The sequence below is a fragment of the Monomorium pharaonis genome, chromosome 7, assembly GCF_013373865.1.
Source record: "Monomorium pharaonis isolate MP-MQ-018 chromosome 7, ASM1337386v2, whole genome shotgun sequence".
Taxonomy (NCBI): Eukaryota; Metazoa; Arthropoda; class Insecta; order Hymenoptera; family Formicidae; genus Monomorium; species Monomorium pharaonis.
In genome coordinates this window covers 6,060,330-6,078,645 of record NC_050473.1, presented here as the reverse complement: position 1 = coordinate 6,078,645, position 18,316 = coordinate 6,060,330, and the positions used below count along the sequence as shown (strand labels likewise).

Here is an 18,316-nt window from a genome sequence, read left to right as displayed (position 1 = left end):
CTTCCACGAGTCTATTCGTTGCGAGAACATTCTTCAGAGAGATAAGGAAGTCAGATAATACCACAAAAATTCTTAATGGGGCAGAGTGACGAATGAGAACTTCTAAATATTAATTACTGTTGACATTTCGATTATTACGTACATTTTTAAAATATTATGAAATCAGCGTGAGATTTGAGATTTAGTGTTAAACTTCTTGATGCATAGATATATAATTGATATTTCCAATTTAACGATAAAAAGCATATAGATTGAAAATGCAGAAAAGATGAAATCTATCAAATTAATAATTATTCTCTCATATATAAGCAAGATATAAAATTTTTTAAAAGTTTAATAATCTTAAATTTCAGCAAAATATTTTTGTTTCAAGTTACCTAAAGATCACAATATATATAATATTATTATTTTTATAACAGTATTAAAATATTTTTAATTCTTGATTTGAAGGTATTGTTATCCAACATTTTCTTCATTTTTCTTGACGAAACTGTTTCTTCATGACAGTTTTTTCACATAAGTTACGTTTGTTTAAGATTATTAAACTCTTTGAAGTTTTTATTTTACTTATGCATGAAACAATTATTGATTTGATACCACCAACTTTATTCTGCATAGATTTATTCACTGGTATGATATTTTTTAGATTATTTTCATATGTTAATACAAAAATATTATATTTATAAAATACGGATAATTAATCATGCATTATTAAAAACACATCGGCTCTTTAATATAAATTAAAACATTTTTAAAAGATATACATTTCTAAAATTATTTATATAGAAAGATATTGGATATTATATAATACACTATTTAAGAAAAAAAGAGGAAAAACAATATTCCAATCGCGAATTAATTATTGAAACAGAGGCTGGAACAAAATCATTTACTCGCAATCTTTACACAATGTATTTTGGTTATATTTATTAAAATAAATCTAATGACATACAAAAGAATACGGTATTGTACAATAATACTGTAGAAGGAAGTTATATTGCATGATTCTTGTATGTATCAATGCTTAAAATATAACAATAAGGCCAATTATAATATATGCGATATATCAGCGGAAGAACTAACGTATCCGAAATATGACGTTCCCATGAGACTATTTTAGGATAGTTGAATCAATTGTAACTCCCCCTCCCCCTCAAGATACCTACTAACAAACACTATTAATATTGAAATTTACCAGCTATTCAGATAATTTACACCATGGTGTAATTAGAAAGATTCCCAAAGATGCGCAATTGTTCAGAAATTTAAAAAGGAAAGGAGACTCAGCCAATTAGATGTGTACAATGCAAAACCAATGTAGGATAACCTAACTATGTTAGGGCAAGTATCTTTAAAATTCATCGGTTACATTAGTGCATGCATCTGATTGGTTAAAATAACGAGCGATTATTATATGCAATACGTCACTTTTCTAATTACACTATGATTTATACCTAGTAAGTCCGTTTATATTGTTCTGTCAAAATTCGATTTCCGCGAAAGTAAACACAACTATTTTGTATTCATCTTTGTATTCAATTGATTTTGTATTCATCTTCATATAATGCAAATATCTTTGTGTTCTGAACTCAAGCTCTTCACAAGACTCTCGTGGAAAGCTAGAGACAGATGTCAATAAGGCAGATTTATTATACCCGTCTCCCATTCTTGAAACGGATACCAAATCAAAAAACAGAACTAAAATTGAATGAAACTGCAACGGGTAAAAATTTGATACATATGGAAAAAGGAATAGCTTTCAGCAATATCAGCATGCTACTGATAGTACATGTAACAATTCTTTTCATTAAATTTTGACATATATTAATTCTTCCTACTCTCGTCTCAATTTCCTGTAAAGAAATACAATTTCATATCATATGTGATAATCAAATATTTTAATTAGAGCAAATTCTAGTGTGTACGGAGAGAATTTTTATGGAAATTTACCCTCAAAATCGTGATAATCATAGAACAACATAAACTTTGAAAATTTTACTACACTTTTACAGGGTATTTACTAAAATGTTATAAAATTCCCCGTGAATTTCTCGATTTTTAAGAAATTTAATTCAAATAAATAGCCCTGTTTTAGCAAAATTTAGTCAAATTTTAACGAAATTTTACTAATATTTCATTAAATTTTATTAAAATTATAACAAAATTCTTCAAAGTTCATGTTGTTCCACAACTACTATGGTTTAAGAGTAAATTTTAATAGAAAATTCTCTTCTGTGATTATATTCTAGTCTACGTAGAATTTTTACTTACTTATTTAATTTAGGTTCTTTCAAATTCACTGGCGCCTTTTTTCGCCTAGGACGACTTGAAGCATAGACGCCGTTTTCCGAGTCTCGATTATCGTCATCATCGGACGTGTCTTTCCTGCAAATCCAGGGTATGAAATCATGATTTACAGGAAAGAATCTCATAGATTTTTTGTAATTATACCTACATCAGATTATTAGTTGAAGTTTGGATATCATTAGATGACCTTCTTGACTTAACATGAGACTCATTGAGCTTCTCCAAAACGACTTTTGCCATACTTGGATCTCGACTATTCTCTCGAGTGTTTCGCGATTTTATTATACCCTTAGTTCTCGAAGAATTTTCCGCGGAATCCGCTTGCTCTTTCATATTCGATTTTTTAACACTTTTACTGGAATGCTTTGTCTTTTGCGGTGTCGACATTCTCTTATGATCGTTAATTAAAATTAACGGCAGTTTTATTGTGATGTGGTTATAGTCAAACTCGTTTATGCTCCGATTCGACACAGATGCTACCGGGATATTCGTAACTCTCGGTATCGTGGCGTTTACGTCAGTGTCACTTTCGTTGTTGACAGTAGAATTATTTACATTGGATTCCTCCAAAACGGGCAATCGCAAGTTGTCGATATTGAATTGCATATTTTGTGCTGGTTGACGCAACATCAAGGTAAAGTCTTCTACCGACTCTTCCAATGCTTCTGAACCTCGCCTCAACGTTACGAAGCTCGCAAATTTCATTGCATCATTTACGTTACTGTCTTCGTTATCTAAACTCCTTTCACGATTGGATAAAGTCGCTGCCGGAAGTAACTCACCAATACTACCATCCGCTTCGTGATAAGAAGAATCAGACTCGGAACGATCGGCAACGGGCGGTGCATCTTTCTCCGACGGTGATGTATCACTTGTAGATTCATTTAAGTTCGATGCCTCTTCATTGCTTTCTGTAACGCTCGAATCGTCATACACTACTTGTGATGTATTATTGTTAACATCGGAATCGTTAACAGACTCAAGCTCTTCTGGCTCATTATCCCGTGTTGGCAAGGTATTGTTAAACAGCCAACTTGGACCTTCCAGAGGATCTTCTTCCTCCCAAGCTCGGGTATTATTTTGCGACAGCCTCGAGTTTTCTGTTACATTCACATTCCGACTAAAATCTTTGTTGGAGACCTTATTATTTATTTGTACGTTAGGATCTTTCTTCGATGCGTCCGTGTGAGTTTCATTCTCATCATTAGCAGATATCTGCGATTCCGATACTACGTTTATTATATCCGATAGCTCGTGCGATGTACCATCATTACTCTCCTGACTCTCGATGTCAATGCTAGTGTCAATTACCTACAGAGATTAATAATACAATATCATAAAATTTATTTTTTTTTTTTTAATTATAATAAAATTCTTCAATGACTTTTATCCAACAATTCTCGTGATTTTAAAGATAAATTCTAAGAGAAAATTCTGTTTATGTAACATTTAACAGATAAGAATCTTGTATTAGACACTATTTTTTATATTACACGAATGAAGCGACTCTCTTAATATTAACAAATTGCGAGTATCAATTATACAATAATTTGGATATCTTTAAATTTTATTGTAATTTAACTGACGTCAATTTGTCCCGTATTTGACGCAGCTTCATCGGACCATCTATTTCGTGATCGCGAAAAAGATACTGATAATCGTTTTGAATGATGACTTCGCCTTTTTCTTCTTAATCTTTGCTCATCTGCCGCTGTAAGTGTATCTAATTAGTTAATGATTATATGAATTGATCGATACATCTATTACGGTTAAGAATCAAATATACCATTAACTCGGGGTGAAGAAATTGTCAGTCTTTCGGGCAGTCTGCATGTACGATTATTTTCCTAAAATAATTATGTTATTTAGAAAAACATTTTTTTTTATTAAATTATTTTTTATTAAATTTTTTTGTTAAATTAATATAACTTGATAGTATACAGGGTTTGACAATAGGTGAGAAAAAATTTAAGTAATGACTCTAGATAATAAAAAATAAAATCAAGAATAACAAAACTGCGATAAAGGTTTTGTTCTAGAGTTATAAATGTTTACATAAAAAATGCCTAAAGAGCGTGAACATTTAGATATTACAATAAAAAAATTAAGCTTCCACTGAAATTTTGTTATTCTCCATTTTGTAATTTTAAATATTTAATTGTGAATTTAAATATTCATGTAAAAAATACACAAATGCTTAATTTCGGAATTAAATAATAAAACCTTAATTGCAATTTGATTATTTTTCAGTTTCCTGTCTTAATATCTAGAATCCTTAAGTTTTCATCTGTTGTCGAATACCTGTATGCATATTAAATAAGTTACATATATACATGTATAAAAAAGCGAATACCTACGTACATATCTAAGAGGTGTGGAAGGCAAGGAAATGATTGGTGACCTAGTTTCGTTCATTTCTGGACTTCTAGTAGGTGTAGTTACTTCTTGTATATCACTCAATCTCGATATATTATTAATACTCTCCATGTTAACCCGACTTAAATTAATTGTAGGCTTAGTAATGGTGTGCCCCCCTACCATAGGTTTCACCACACCTTTAGCTGGTGATTTTGTCGATAGTCTGTTGGACGATTCTTTTCCTGAAATATATTCCAATGCAAATGCGTAGTCTAACAAGCAAATTTACCCAAGACACTTTGATTTTTTTCCAATTTGACACAAATGTAGAATTATGAAAAATAGTTTACCCGTGTCTTTCCATTTCTATCACCAATTAACACTTTTTCTTAAGTATTAAAGATTGAAGTAAAAAAACTTTAAATTTTATTTTTGTGTAGAAAAGTTATATATTTTTAAAGAAAATTATTTTTTTCTTTACTTATATTCAGAATTTATGTAAAAAATATTCAATAAACAATTTTATATAAAATGACTATGACATCATCAATTATAATATTGACAGATATTTTGTGAACTTTTTTATTTTTTTTTCTTTATTTTAAAATAAAGAAAATGGGATTCAGCACAATCCATAATCCAAAGGTAACGATACAACCAGAGGGTTAAAGTACATTATTTCAAATTTTTTAACATCTCTTTTTCCGGATGTGACTTTATAAAGGATTATTCCATCTACTATTGTACTCGTTTCTATGCTCGCCATCCAAAACGAAACTCTTATCGTTTTTCGCGTAAATTATACTCCTATATTTGTGCGTATAAAACGTTATTTACACAGAGCAACTTTTATTCGTTTTTGAACAAGCGTGTTACTTTGTTAGTGAATTCGCTGATAAAAACGCAATTTTTTATTTTCACTAGCGTATAAAATTTTAAAGTCGCAGCATCTAATAATCGCTGCGACAAAGTTGAACATGTCCAACTTTACTGTTTGTCAAACAAGTAGTCAGACAATAGTACCAAAAAAAGCGCTTCGCCACAATACACACAGTAGTTTTCGACACTTGTTATTAATGTAGAAGTAGACAACATATAAAATCGTTTAATACTAGCCAATTTTCTCGATTAGAAAAATCCTCTGAAAGAGCGACGAACTGACGATAAAAGACGTCAGCAACAAGCGTTGAAAATCGCTCATTAACGCGCACAACATAGAAATACACTTATAAGAGATTACTATAATTTTAACAAGAAATTAAAGATATTCGAACAAAAAAAAGAGCATTAATATATCGCTTACTTCCAGCTGAAGCAGAAGAAAGTCTCACAGCAGTGTTGGAAGCAACAAGCTCTTGACACATGGAGATAGTGTTTGTCATATATCCAGTCATTGTAACCAACATTTTCAATATTTCTTTTGCATTATTCAGTACATTGGAAATTACAGTCTGCAACAAATAATAAATTTAAATTAACCCTTTGTTGCACAAATTTTTGCTGAAAGTTTGTGTCTAGAGATTTTCTGGGTCTCTGATTACGAATTTGCTATAAGACTTTCAAAATTCAACATGGCAGATCCAAACAATTTGGAAATTAATTATTCAAAATTTTTACAAGAATTAATGTATATGATTTTTGGGGGTTGCTAATTATAAAGTCATTATCCCTTTCTTATTTTTTATTTTATATTTGTTTATTTCTTTTTATTTTTTAGTACTTTTAATTCTTTTACTTGTTATTTTTTAAATTTGAAAGTTATTGCTTTCAAAATGTAACTCTCTCAAACCTTTATGGAGGGTAAACATAATATCAGCTATTTTAGAGTTAGAAAAAAAGATTGTCAACAGGAGTATCCCATTTTTCAAATTCAACACATAACATTTTTTATCCTGAATTTTGAACTTTTTACATTGGATACATAATTAATGTACATGAAATTTCTTGGTGACACGAAAAAATACAATATTTATGGAATAATTAAAACTAATAATAGATTTGCAATTAGCGGCTCAAAAAACTTCTTCAATCCTTTGTAGAAATTTATAAATCTTTTTATTTTTTGGCCGCTATATTAAATCCGCCATTTTAAATGTCAAAAATCTTACTACAAATTCATAATAAGTGATCTAAAAATTCCTTAGATTCTGATTTTTATAGAACTTTATTAATTTTTCGACATTTTAGTTCATCATAATATTGCCATTTTAAATTTTGAAAATCTGGCAACAAATTCATAATCAACAATAAAAAAATTATAAATATATATTTTTCCTGCATGTTTATTATCAAATTTTCACAGAAACAAGGAAAAAATGGCATTTTTGCATATATTTTATTTATAAGAAATAACCAATGCAAAATAATAATTGTATTATATGATGTACACATAAAATAACATCAGAGAATCCCATAAAGACTTATCACATGACCAGAAACTCTTAATCTAAAATTGAAGAGACATTAAACCAAAAAAGTGACATATATATTTTTTTATGACAGATATATTTACCTGGGCAACAAAAAGTTAAAATACTAAAAACAATAAAAAAATATGAACATATTAAAAATTAATATACATAATAATAAATTGTAATAACCAGGACTATGTTAAATTAAGAAATAAAACAACAAAACAAAACAGACTATGAGCCTAGCGAAATTTTAACGCTACAAATAATATGATAAATATATAATTCAAACGCTTCAACCTCAAGTCATTATGGCCTTATGCCATGTTAATTGTAATATAAACTACATTAATTGTCAGATCAACATAACAAGTCAATAGTTTCTGTGAAACTTTGATATTTGAGAATTGTGAATGATTTTTTATGAAATTTGTACATGAATACAAATCTGGCCACAAAAATTACATTAGATTTTTTAGATAAATGGAGTAAAAGGATAGTTTCATATAGTAGTAGTCTTCTTCAAAATCCAATTTTGTTTGTCAACACATACGACTTTTTTCACTGAGATATACCGATATAGCAGTTAACAATTTTGAACTTTTGAAAGCATAAGATTATAATCCAGATTTAAAAAACTGAGTATTACCACAGAATGTGATATATAAATTGTATATAATTTACAAAGTTTTGAAATTTGCTAATTATAAATCTAATGTCAAATTTATAAAATTTGAAATATTGGACTTAATATAATAGATCTGTAAATTTAAATTTTAGATAATTCTAATAAAAATCTACATATTAGAATTTTTAAAGTCACTGATTTCCAATTGAAAACAAACTATAAATATATAAAATTATTTGTGAAAGTATTTTATTATATAATCTTCGTATCAACCATACTTACATCTCGTGTGTTGCATACACGATTTAACTGTTGAATCTCCCCAATTAGCTGTACATTCTGCGAGAACAGTGCCTGACTGCTTTGCTTTTCCTTCGAGAGTGCCTTAGCCAAGTAACTGTTGTTGTTTTTCAATTTCTCGTACACTAGGAAATAAATTAACAGTTGTAAAAACAATTGTAATGTGCTGAAGAGGAGAGAATAATTGATAGAAAGGACTTATTCTCTCACTTGGTCTGTAGGATCGCTCCTTGTAGTGTTTCCCCAAACACTGCGCCCTTTTGGTCAGTACGCTGACCCTCTTAACTTTTCGAATCGGCACTTTTGGCATTTTGAATTATTTAATTTCTCGATTTGCGTACGGACAATACGTAAAAATTGAAAGCAGTCTTACAAAGGTTTTTCTTTAATCTGAAAATGTTATTTGTAAACATTTTATTGTCTTTTTTTTTATTAGTTTTTTTCAGTAAAATAATCACTCCGAGAAAATCTTCCATTACCGTACTTTAACCCGCATCTAATAATGAGGATAGACATGCCTTTCTCTCCCCCTCGTCGAGAGGGAAAAACGTAATGTAAAAATCTAATTTCTCCGGGACAAGTAACTCGTTGAAGACGAGTTTCTTTTCTCATACGTGACCAGTCAAATACACTTGCGACAACCGTGACACTTTTGTGCCACACTGGTATACTTGTATTCGTAACAGTAAACGTAACGATAAAACAATATCAATGATATCGTTGTCCGCATCCACATTGGCCTGGCGCAAAAACATGTATAAATAGATTCAAATGCCAACACCACACGAAAAAAAACTAGATAGATCAGGGCTGTATGCATGTACTACATGCAAAAAGTGGCACTAGAGTTTCTTGGCCTGTTCTTTTTAGCTGCATTGGTGCACTGGTGCAACAAGTTAAAGTGAGATAATACAACAAGATAAATATATTTTTCTCATTTTTGGTTTGTCGCGTCGCCAGACCCCGACATGCTCCTACTCACTCCAACGCATTCTAATAGGTTGGCGTTGTCGGAATCAACGTATTGGAGTGCGTTGGGGTGAATAGGAGCATGTCGGAGCATGTGACGCGAACAGACCCTTTAACTTATTGCACCAATGCAGCTAAAAAGAACAGGCCACTGGATAACGTTGTCAGTAATCCTATTGGTGCCGACAAAGTATGGCGAAACCAATAAGGTGTCTCGAATTAATACTCTGTTCGCGGTAACTGGTAAGAATCAAACAATAGGAAACAAATTTGTTTTTGAAAGTTTTATTTGTATAAAAATAAAAACAATAATTTTGAATAAAAGATAACATTATTTAATAACAGCATGCCTAATCATAGTTTTACTACTATAAATTTTATTTTTTAATTGCCCTTTTTTGCAATCAATTAGACACGCAGCAGCCAGGCATTTTCTACAAAATTTATGTAATTTATAATGAACATTAAATACAATATTAAAGGTTAAGAATTGTTGAAAATATATTGAGATATGTATATTTCAAATATATACAAATACTTAATGCTTACAATTTACAAAGCAATTTTTTATATTAAAAAAAATTTTTATGACAAAAGTAGATTTGATTGCAGTATGAAATATTATTTGACTGTAGCATATTTATTTTATATATTTAAAAAATTTTCTTAATTTTTTGTTACATTTTTTGTACAAAAAGAAAATTACAATACTCAGGTCTCAAATATGAGTGATATTTTGTTACATATTTTTGGAAACTAAGAATCTTGAAATATTCAGATAATTTTATGATATATAATTATCTTAAAATTTTGTAAAGTTATATTGAATTCAATGTGTTTATTATATAATTATAAGATAATGTATTCCAATTTTTTAGAATAAATTTTTGTCGAAACATGTAAATATTATTGGTATTTAATTAAATGCAAACAAATGTATTAATGCGAATTAAGAAAGACATGATTATGCAAGTGGTCTTTTATAAGCCTGTAATTTGTTGTGATTGTACATAGAATGAATTTTATCATACATAAACTTAAAAAAATATAAAAGATTATCATACTGTCCATTGTATTTCTGCATTATCTCTATATTATCACTATTAATTATATTTCTATCTAAGTAACTTGTTACCAAAGCATCACATTTATTATAATCTTCATCCACTCCAAGAGCACATGTGTGTAATTCCACTAGAAACTGATGAATTGCTTCAATTGTCGCCAAATACCATCTTGGACTTTTTTTTTGATGACGCCAGAATTGAGAAATCCTCGACTTTAATACGACACAGCGTAATTCTATTTAAATTGGATAGAAGTGTTGTAAATTCTTTGAATAATGACACACAAAAAATTTGTAATATTCTGACGAAAAAATTTTCATAATGTCTTACAAACTTCTTCAGGTTTTATAAGGTTTTTTTCGAAAATTATAAAATGAGAAATTTTAGAAACCTTAGCATATTTTAAAATTTACTGTATAAAAAATTCTCGAAAAAGTGATATTAAGCTCTTTCTCAACATTTCTGAGAAAAATTATCCAATTTATATAAAAAAAACTTTATAAATTTTCTAGAATATTATAAAAATATACTGAAATTGTAAAATATTCTAAAATTTATATAGAAATTCTGTAAAATTATGTAAAGAATTCGAAGAAAACTTTTTGCTGGGATAATCATAAAAATTAAACTTCTTTTCTTATATACCTCTCAGTCTTTGGTCCTTATATATCGATCTGGTTTGTTGCCATGTACTATCAATAAAAATTGCCCTTCTTATAGGAAATACAGTCTCAGGTGTTTCCACTGAGGCACCACATTTTTCCACTTTTCTTGAAAAAAGATCCTCAACACTTATATTCTTTGTATTATCTTTGCAAGGAAAAACTAATATAGTCTAAAAAACAAATAACATCCATCAAACATTATCTTCAATCTACAATAGATGTAGTCAGCCTTTAGCTTTTTGTTCTAAGTTTCGAGCTGTGACATAAATTGACTCTAAACTCTAAACTTTATAGTTACAATCAGCTCGCTTGAAAATGTTTTGGCTCTACAATATCAGCTAAATGTTATAAAATTAAAAAATTGCAGACTTCTTAGTTGTATTCTTTCAAGGACAAAAAATATTCATCTTGAATCACTGAATTTTGGTTCTGAACTAGCTAGAAACTAGCAAGGAAAAAAATAATGAAAATTGGGCTCATAATGGATCATGCAGCAAAAATAGCCATACATAATTGAACAATCTGCAAAATTCTCAATTTTTTGGTAATATTTTGAAATTAAGACACATATATTCTTAGTTTAGAAATTACAAAATTAAAACAATGTTGTTTGCTGGAAAAAAAGGTCACGGTCTAAAGTTTAATGCCTACAGCAAAAGACTAAAGGCCTACTATACCTATCGTAGACCAGGTTCACTTTAAACATCAATCCTTATCAGGAATAGCAGAAAAATTGTTACTTTTCTTCTTACTTCTTCTTTATTTAATATCTCTGGAAAATCCGGATATGTGTAAATCTTTACATCTGTTGGTGCAAGTATTGCTGCATGGACAGCCGTGCTTTTACCATCTATCTCACGGGGATGTTTAATAATGTCGATTTTAATTGGTAGCTGAAAAAGAAAATAGAATTCCAATTCGGAGCTGTAAAACGGAAACGATGATTGGCATACAACAATTAAGGTATGCCTTAAATTAACAAATATGTTTAATTATATAAAAAGTTCAGTAATAGTTTGTGACAATCATGATACCTTCACTCGTGGAAAATATAAGCTTGGGATGACAGGGTGGTAGCAGGTGTAGCAGAAAAATTTCCGCGATTTGTGACACAAGTCACATGTACTTCTAAACTGGACCAGCTCCAGAGTACTGGTATCTTTAATTCTCAGTCCATCAAAAGGTGCTCTGTCGATCATCCTCTGTTTCTTCTCCAGCTCCGACAGTTCATCGGTAGGATTTTCGACGATGTACTCCATCATATTTTTGACAATGATCGAAATATCGATATTTGTTTATAATAACAAACCTGCCAACATACCCCTCTTGCTGTGAGACCCCGCGTCTAAAAGGTCTTCCATGAGACAACCTGTTCACTGTACAGATCGTAGACGTAGACAATTGTTTGAAATGTACAGAAGTAAAAATAGCTTAATAAAGCTTATAATTTAACAAATATCTATTGTTGTGTGTTAATATTAGTCATTACATAACTACGGGTTACTGAACAAATAATATAATTATAAATATGCTCATTTGACACGGTTTTTTTACAAAATGAAAGAATCTAGCAGACAAAACATACGTCGCTCTGGTTTGCGAAAAAAGACATTAATCATTAAATCTGAAAAATATTAATTATTCTTTTAAGATCTTAGTATTTTAATATCTGTCTCAATTATTTATTAAATCGACCAGTACATAATTCGCCAAATTCATAAACAAATATGGATTTTCGATCCACATCTTCGCACCGAGGCCCCGAAAATCTTTTGCACGGTCCTGCGAACCTTAAGCTCGTATCAAACTGTCGAGGACTGCGAATTGGAGATTAAAGTCAAATTTAATCAGTCAAATAAAAACTAAAACCCGTATCAGACTAGAGATTGAGAGTGAAATTAGATTGGAATGATTAATCAAGCAAAGTTAAACTGGAGTGATTCGTCTTTTTTCTTCGGATTGGTTAAATTTTGCAATTTAATCTTACTTTGAACTTTAAGGCAAATCCTATTGGTCAAATTCTAATCTTTTTCACTTCGCAAGTTTACAATTCTCGATCTGCATCGCTCAGACTGATTTGGACCTCAGGTCTACTGTCGCTCAGATCAAAACTTGCGAACGTTACAAGAGAACGTAATATTTTTAAGTAAAAAAACTTGTAGGACATAATACGGAAAGCCTAAGAAACTTGAAAAGAACAAATGTGCCCATGCAACTGTGAATAACGTGCGAATATCGTCGTGCGACTGGTGCGTAAACCTGGAAAGACCTTAACACATTCGTCGTACTAACACACGTCATCAACAATCTCCATCAGTTTTTCACCGAGTGTTAAATTTCACGCCTGTTGCGCGCTTTCACGACGCGCTTTCGTTTTTTCGGTAGCCACGAAATGAGGCACGCAAATTCATTCACGTGACTTGAGACGCGCGATCCTCATACCTCATTAGACGCAAAAAAAAAGGAAAGAGGGAGAGCGAGAGCGAGAGAGACGGCACCGCAGCAGCTGTAAAAAAAAAAGATAACCTACGATATTCTGGCGAGGTTAAAGTCCAATCGGTACGACTCGCGCGAACGTTCTGTCCAACACGAATTTCTCATGTCTTATGTAATATAAGTCACATATTTACTTAGCTTCGTCGCGCGAGGTCTTCGTAATATTATCGTATTTTCGTGTAACGGTAAGTGTACAATTTTTTGACGCCGGACGAGGTCGTCGTTCTTTCGGACACGCGGATTTGTCGACTGACAATTCAGTCTTTCAGATCGATCTCAAACTTACGATCCATTAACTTGTCTACAGTTTTTTTTATCTCGTTACATCATTTATTATTTCTACTTAAAGCTTAAAGTATCATCTAATACTGTCGGTTATTCGCCTTTGCTTTTTTCCTCAAACATATATTTAGAGAAGGGAGAAAAACTTTGGGATATAATCACGTTGAAAATTTTCTTCATTCAATATCATTAATCATCTTTGTATATAGTTTAGAGCTTTTTCTCAAATGTTGTAAATTTCGTCGTTAACTTATCAATTTTTTTGTCCTATTAGTCATCTTATGCAACTTAGAATGTTGTCTAATGTTGTCAGTTATTCACCTTTACTTTTTTTCTTGAAACATTTAGATTGGAAGAAACTTTGGAGTGGATTCACATTGCAAATTTTTATTATCAACTTGTCAATTTTTCTGCTCTTGTATTAGTAGTTATATGTGTATATAGCTTAGAATTTTATTTATCTAATATTATCTTAATCAACCTTTTGTTTTTATTCTTGAAACATATTTATGTATTTATGAAGAGAAACATTGGAATGGATTCGTGTATAAACAAATTTACAATAAGAGGTAGTTATGATTGCCTTGGCATAAATTTATTTGCCAATATATATATATATATATTTTTTTTATGTATTTGCATTATTACATTTTTAGAGATGCGTTCGGGGAGACTATTAGCGCTATCAGCATTAATCTATCTTTATTGCTTATTAAAAGTAAAACAAGGATGGGCTAAGGCTGAAAACGCTAACAGCATTTCCTCAAATGCACTCTAGGTCATTTGATTGCATAAGCTTTATTTAGAATTTTATATTGAGACTTATAAATACGAAATATTACAATAAGCCTGTTGTCTATAGTTAAACTAGCACATATTGTACTTAAAATAAAATATATACATATTTGAAGCTTGGCAGAAGTGATGAAGTTTTGCAGTCTAGTGCAACAACAAGGAACAGGTCTTATTATCATAAGAACTTGTATTTTCTTTTCTTTTTTTTTATGGAACAACAGTTTTTTTGCAGTTAATCATTTACCTTGAATCATGTCGCATTATGAGGATGTCATAATGGAAGCGAAAGAGAAAGAAGAGAGTTTATCAGTGGACTCGGTAATAGGAGTGCGACATCGTATCCCATGGAGTGATCGTGTGCTACTAAATAGTGAGATACCTGGTTTACATGAGGTTAAAGAATTATTGGACGACGACGATGCAAGTTGCCTGGCAGAAGAGGAGGATGGCGTTGGCTGTCCGTTGCCTTCAACGCCAGAAGACGACCATCTTCTGGACTGTGAGGTACATGCATTGTTTTCTTTTGTCTTAAAAAAATATATTCAATTAGCAGTTAGTTGGTTAAATATATTAATTATATTTGTATTACAGATGACTGAAGTGTTGAAGGCAGGAGTACTGAGTGATGAAATTGATCTAGGTGCATTAGCGCATAACGCAGCAGAGCAAGCTGAGGAATTTGTGCGAAAGGTAAAGTGCTCACATTGCATTAAACATTAGTATCAAATTAAAACTAGTACATTCTATTTAATAATTATTATTTTACATAAAATATAAAGCATTTCACATAACATTTTTTAAGCAAGAAATTTATATCTCTGCTCATAGATGAAAAAATGATGATAATCTTGTTTACATAATAGTACAATATTAAAACATTTTAATTCTTGGTTTAAAGATATTGCTATTTTTTATCTATTTTTTTTCCTTCTCAACTCATAAAAATTGTTATTGAATAATAAGAATATATTTTTCTCAATAAAACGTAACTCAACAATACAAACATTCTTTATATAAATGATCTATTGATATCTATTTATATAATTTTAAACATTTCGAAAATAAAGATATTTTAAAAATGAGAATGTTCTTTTTTCTATGTAAAAAAAAGCTAACTGTAAACAGAAATTAATCTATGATAATTTGATATTGTTGATCAGCAAATTACAAGCTTAAATGTTATTTACAGGTATGGGAAGCATCGTGGAAACAGTGTCATTTTAGAAATCTGCCAAGATGGTTACAAGATAATGATTTCTTACACGCTGGCCACAGGCCACCGTTACCTTCGTTTTATGTGTGCTTTAAAAGCATTTTTCGAATTCACACAGAAACTGGCAATATTTGGACACATTTACTAGGTACGTTGTTTTCTACTAAAGCTTAAATATTAAGTAACACTGAATATGTAAACGTACTTTTTTTTGGAAAAAAAGGGCGTGTCTTATTTTAAGTATATTCTGTGAAGTTTTAGTTATCGATTTTGCTCACAAAAATGTTTTTTTTTTTTACAGGCTGCGTTGCCTTTATTGGTATAGCTATATTTTTTCTAACACAGCCTCCTATAGAAATACAATTGGAGGAGAAATTGGTATTTGGTACCTTCTTTGCTGGTGCTATAATTTGCCTAGGAATGTCATTTGCCTTTCACACAGTTCATTGCCACAGCGAATGCGTGGGAAAGCTATTTTCAAAACTAGATTATTGTGGCATAGCTATGCTTATTATGGGTAGTTTTGTACCATGGCTTTATTACGGATTTTATTGCGATTATCAACCTAAGCTAATCTATTTGTCTGTGGTGGTTGTCCTTGGTATAACCAGTATCGTAGTTTCGCTATGGGAGCGATTCGGCGAACCAAACTATCGTCCGCTTAGAGCTGGAGTTTTTATGGGTTTTGGACTTAGCGGGGTAAGGTTTTTTTAAAATAATAATTTAGAGCTCGTTATAAAATTTATATTCTAATTCTATATTTAATATTTTTTTTCTCTATTTTTGCTGCACATTTAGGTAATACCAGCTGTACATTACGCTGTGGCCGAGGGTTGGTTCAAGGCAATTAGCCAAGCATCTCTCGGATGGTTGATACTGATGGGATGTTTGTATATATTAGGCGCGTTATTTTATGCTTTAAGGGTACCTGAACGTTTTTTCCCAGGAAAATTTGACATTTGGGTAAGCATTATATTAAAATTTCAATTTATGGTGACTTGATCTTACAAGAAAAAGTTTTTAAATTCAAAACATTAAATTTTGGCAATAAGTAAGAGATACCTGGATATATATACTAAATCACTTTTTTTTACTATTTATTATGAAGGGATAAAATATTCCTTGAAAATTTTTTGTACATATTAGAATATCTTTTATAATATATACTGGTAGTTTTTTTTTGTTTTTTTTTGTTTTTTTTTAAGAATATTTTTTGTCATTTTGTATCACAGGATATATTGTATGTTTAATATTTAAATGTATAGTTTCAGAGTCATCAAATCTTCCATGTATTAGTAATTGCAGCTGCTTTTGTTCATTATCATGGTATTACGGAAATGGCAATGTATAGAATGACAATAGGGGACTGCACAAATCCATCGCAGGTGTTGGCTTTTTAAATCTGCGAGTGTGTATATCTTCATCTTGTTGATAACTTTCATATGTCATTAATCTAAAGAAAGACTTCACGAAGATTCCTAAATCTTACGCCAGCATATTTATGCTGTTGAAAGATACGATAAATCTGTAAAAAATAGAATGGATATATTTATATACAATTCCAGGTTTTTGTTAGAATATATTTTAGAGAATATGTTGCTTATTTATTTATCAAACAGAAGTAAACTTATTTTACTAATTTTAAAGCTAGAAGTTACTTTTTGAAGATGTCTATATTATTGCTAGTGGTTTGATATTGTTAAATATATTTAACAGCTTCCTTTAAAATCAATGCAACTTGGAACTTATATTGATATGTGATTGATATACTTCTTTACGATTTAACAAGTTAATTATTAGCAAACTTTATACATGTATATACACAAGAGATTTGCGTAATTATGTTGAGGTATAGTATTTAAGTTAGTTTTTTAAATTTTCTGTGAATATGAGATGTGAAAATTTACATATCATTTTAAAAGATTTAATTTGGATACTGTAAATGTGAAATGGAATTCCAATAGAAATGTACAATATGTAAGCTTAAATGGCCATGTATTACTTATATATTCTTAGATTTTGGAAATTATCTTTAAAATTATGTAAATATTTATATATCTTATCACGTAATTGTTTTTTCTTTATTCATATTTGTTTACATATGTTATAGCTATAGCAAGATAATACAAATTAAATTATTAGTTATCATTAAAAGAATTTATCATTGAACGTTTTTGGGTTACTAAAAATATTTACTAAAAATATTTATGCATTTTTAGCGTTTTAATAAAAAAAAATGTTTTGTTTTAATGCAAAATTTATTTTATATATTATAAATATGCAAGAGTATACAGATGAATTACAGACTATAGGCAACGAAAATGAAACGTATGTAAGATTTAGGAACCAACCGTTACTATGTGAACGATTTTGTAGCATAAAATCTATACTATATTTTGAACAAAGTCATTGTTAAATATATGGAAATTTGTTTAATATATATACTCTCATTTTATATATATATAAATTATATATGTATATATAAAATATGTAATGACTAATCTAATTTTTTCAAATGCATTTCTTATTTTCCAATTCATATACCGTATTCAAATTTCATAATATACGGACTTCTGATAATATTTACATATATATCAGATGTATTAAAAGAATTTTATATGTATAAAAGGAAGGAAAGAAGGATGATCTTTGAATTAAACATGATTGACTTATATCTGAAATCTAATTAATTATATTAAAGTCAATTAACTCTAGTTCCTAATTATTCTTATCCTATTTTTCCTTTCTTCCTATTTTTTTCTTTCTTAGGATTTGAAACCCTAATAATTGTTTATTCTTTCTTTAAATTGCTGAATTTATTTAAT

The 18,316-nt window shown here is 29.9% G+C and overlaps 3 protein-coding genes across 8 annotated transcripts; 1 reads left to right on the top strand and 2 right to left on the bottom strand.

Moving 5' to 3' along the window:
- Window positions 1–901: 901 nt before the first annotated feature.
- Window positions 902–8,832, bottom strand: LOC105830528 (dentin sialophosphoprotein). 2 transcript variants are annotated; one of them, XM_028195187.2, is made up of 10 exons: window positions 8,523–8,832; window positions 8,215–8,394; window positions 7,987–8,129; window positions 5,969–6,116; window positions 4,669–4,907; window positions 4,094–4,154; window positions 3,894–4,018; window positions 2,456–3,618; window positions 2,272–2,385; window positions 902–1,853 (listed from the first exon to the last, which is right to left on the bottom strand). In XM_028195187.2, exons 2-10 carry the CDS (start codon window positions 8,312–8,314, stop codon window positions 1,835–1,837), a joined length of 2,112 nt encoding a protein of 703 aa, XP_028050988.1. In that variant the 5' UTR covers window positions 8,315–8,394; window positions 8,523–8,832; the 3' UTR covers window positions 902–1,834. The 2 variants fall into 2 exon arrangements, with proteins under 2 accessions (XP_028050988.1, XP_012525355.1); XM_012669901.3 differs by having other exon boundaries at window positions 8,484–8,829.
- A 768-nt stretch (window positions 8,833–9,600) lies between these two features.
- Window positions 9,601–12,674, bottom strand: LOC105830527 (tRNA-uridine aminocarboxypropyltransferase 1). 2 transcript variants are annotated; one of them, XM_028195190.2, is made up of 4 exons: window positions 11,740–12,674; window positions 11,446–11,598; window positions 10,686–10,875; window positions 9,601–10,275 (listed from the first exon to the last, which is right to left on the bottom strand). In XM_028195190.2, exons 1-4 carry the CDS (start codon window positions 11,965–11,967, stop codon window positions 9,938–9,940), a joined length of 909 nt encoding a protein of 302 aa, XP_028050991.1. In that variant the 5' UTR covers window positions 11,968–12,674; the 3' UTR covers window positions 9,601–9,937. The 2 variants fall into 2 exon arrangements, with proteins under 2 accessions (XP_028050991.1, XP_012525352.1); XM_012669898.3 differs by having other exon boundaries at window positions 11,458–11,598; window positions 11,740–12,670.
- Window positions 12,675–12,700: 26 nt separating this feature from the next.
- Window positions 12,701–18,167, top strand: LOC105830525 (adiponectin receptor protein). 4 transcript variants are annotated; one of them, XM_028195188.2, is made up of 7 exons: window positions 12,701–12,954; window positions 14,500–14,782; window positions 14,870–14,968; window positions 15,468–15,639; window positions 15,793–16,190; window positions 16,290–16,454; window positions 16,757–18,167. In XM_028195188.2, exons 2-7 carry the CDS (start codon window positions 14,531–14,533, stop codon window positions 16,889–16,891), a joined length of 1,221 nt encoding a protein of 406 aa, XP_028050989.1. In that variant the 5' UTR covers window positions 12,701–12,954; window positions 14,500–14,530; the 3' UTR covers window positions 16,892–18,167. The 4 variants fall into 4 exon arrangements, with proteins under 4 accessions (XP_028050989.1, XP_012525350.1, XP_012525348.1 ...); XM_012669896.3 differs by having other exon boundaries at window positions 12,701–13,264; window positions 14,511–14,782; XM_012669894.3 differs by having other exon boundaries at window positions 12,701–13,386; window positions 14,511–14,782.
- The last annotated feature ends 149 nt before the right edge of the window (window positions 18,168–18,316 follow it).

What these genes read in the sequence shown, in the direction of transcription:
- LOC105830528 (XM_028195187.2), bottom strand. Translation starts at nt 8,314, where the DNA reads ATGCCAAAAGTGCCGATTCGAAAAGTTAAGAGGGTCAGCGTACTGACC. An exon ending in GTGTATGCAACACACGAGAT is followed by an intron (nt 6,117 to 7,986) that starts GTAAGTATGGTT and finishes TATTTGTTGCAG; the next exon opens with ACTGTAATTTCCAATGTACT. An exon ending in CTTCCACACCTCTTAGATAT is followed by an intron (nt 4,155 to 4,668) that starts GTACGTAGGTAT and finishes TAATTATTTTAG; the next exon opens with GAAAATAATCGTACATGCAG.
- LOC105830527 (XM_028195190.2), bottom strand. Translation starts at nt 11,967, where the DNA reads ATGATGGAGTACATCGTCGAAAATCCTACCGATGAACTGTCGGAGCTG. An exon ending in AAGAAGAAGTAAGAAGAAAA is followed by an intron (nt 10,876 to 11,445) that starts GTAACAATTTTT and finishes TTTGTTTTTTAG; the next exon opens with ACTATATTAGTTTTTCCTTG. An exon ending in TAAGGACCAAAGACTGAGAG is followed by an intron (nt 10,276 to 10,685) that starts GTATATAAGAAA and finishes CAATTTAAATAG; the next exon opens with AATTACGCTGTGTCGTATTA.
- LOC105830525 (XM_028195188.2), top strand. Translation starts at nt 14,531, where the DNA reads ATGTCGCATTATGAGGATGTCATAATGGAAGCGAAAGAGAAAGAAGAG. An exon ending in CTGAGGAATTTGTGCGAAAG is followed by an intron (nt 14,969 to 15,467) that starts GTAAAGTGCTCA and finishes TGTTATTTACAG; the next exon opens with GTATGGGAAGCATCGTGGAA. An exon ending in TGGGTTTTGGACTTAGCGGG is followed by an intron (nt 16,191 to 16,289) that starts GTAAGGTTTTTT and finishes CTGCACATTTAG; the next exon opens with GTAATACCAGCTGTACATTA.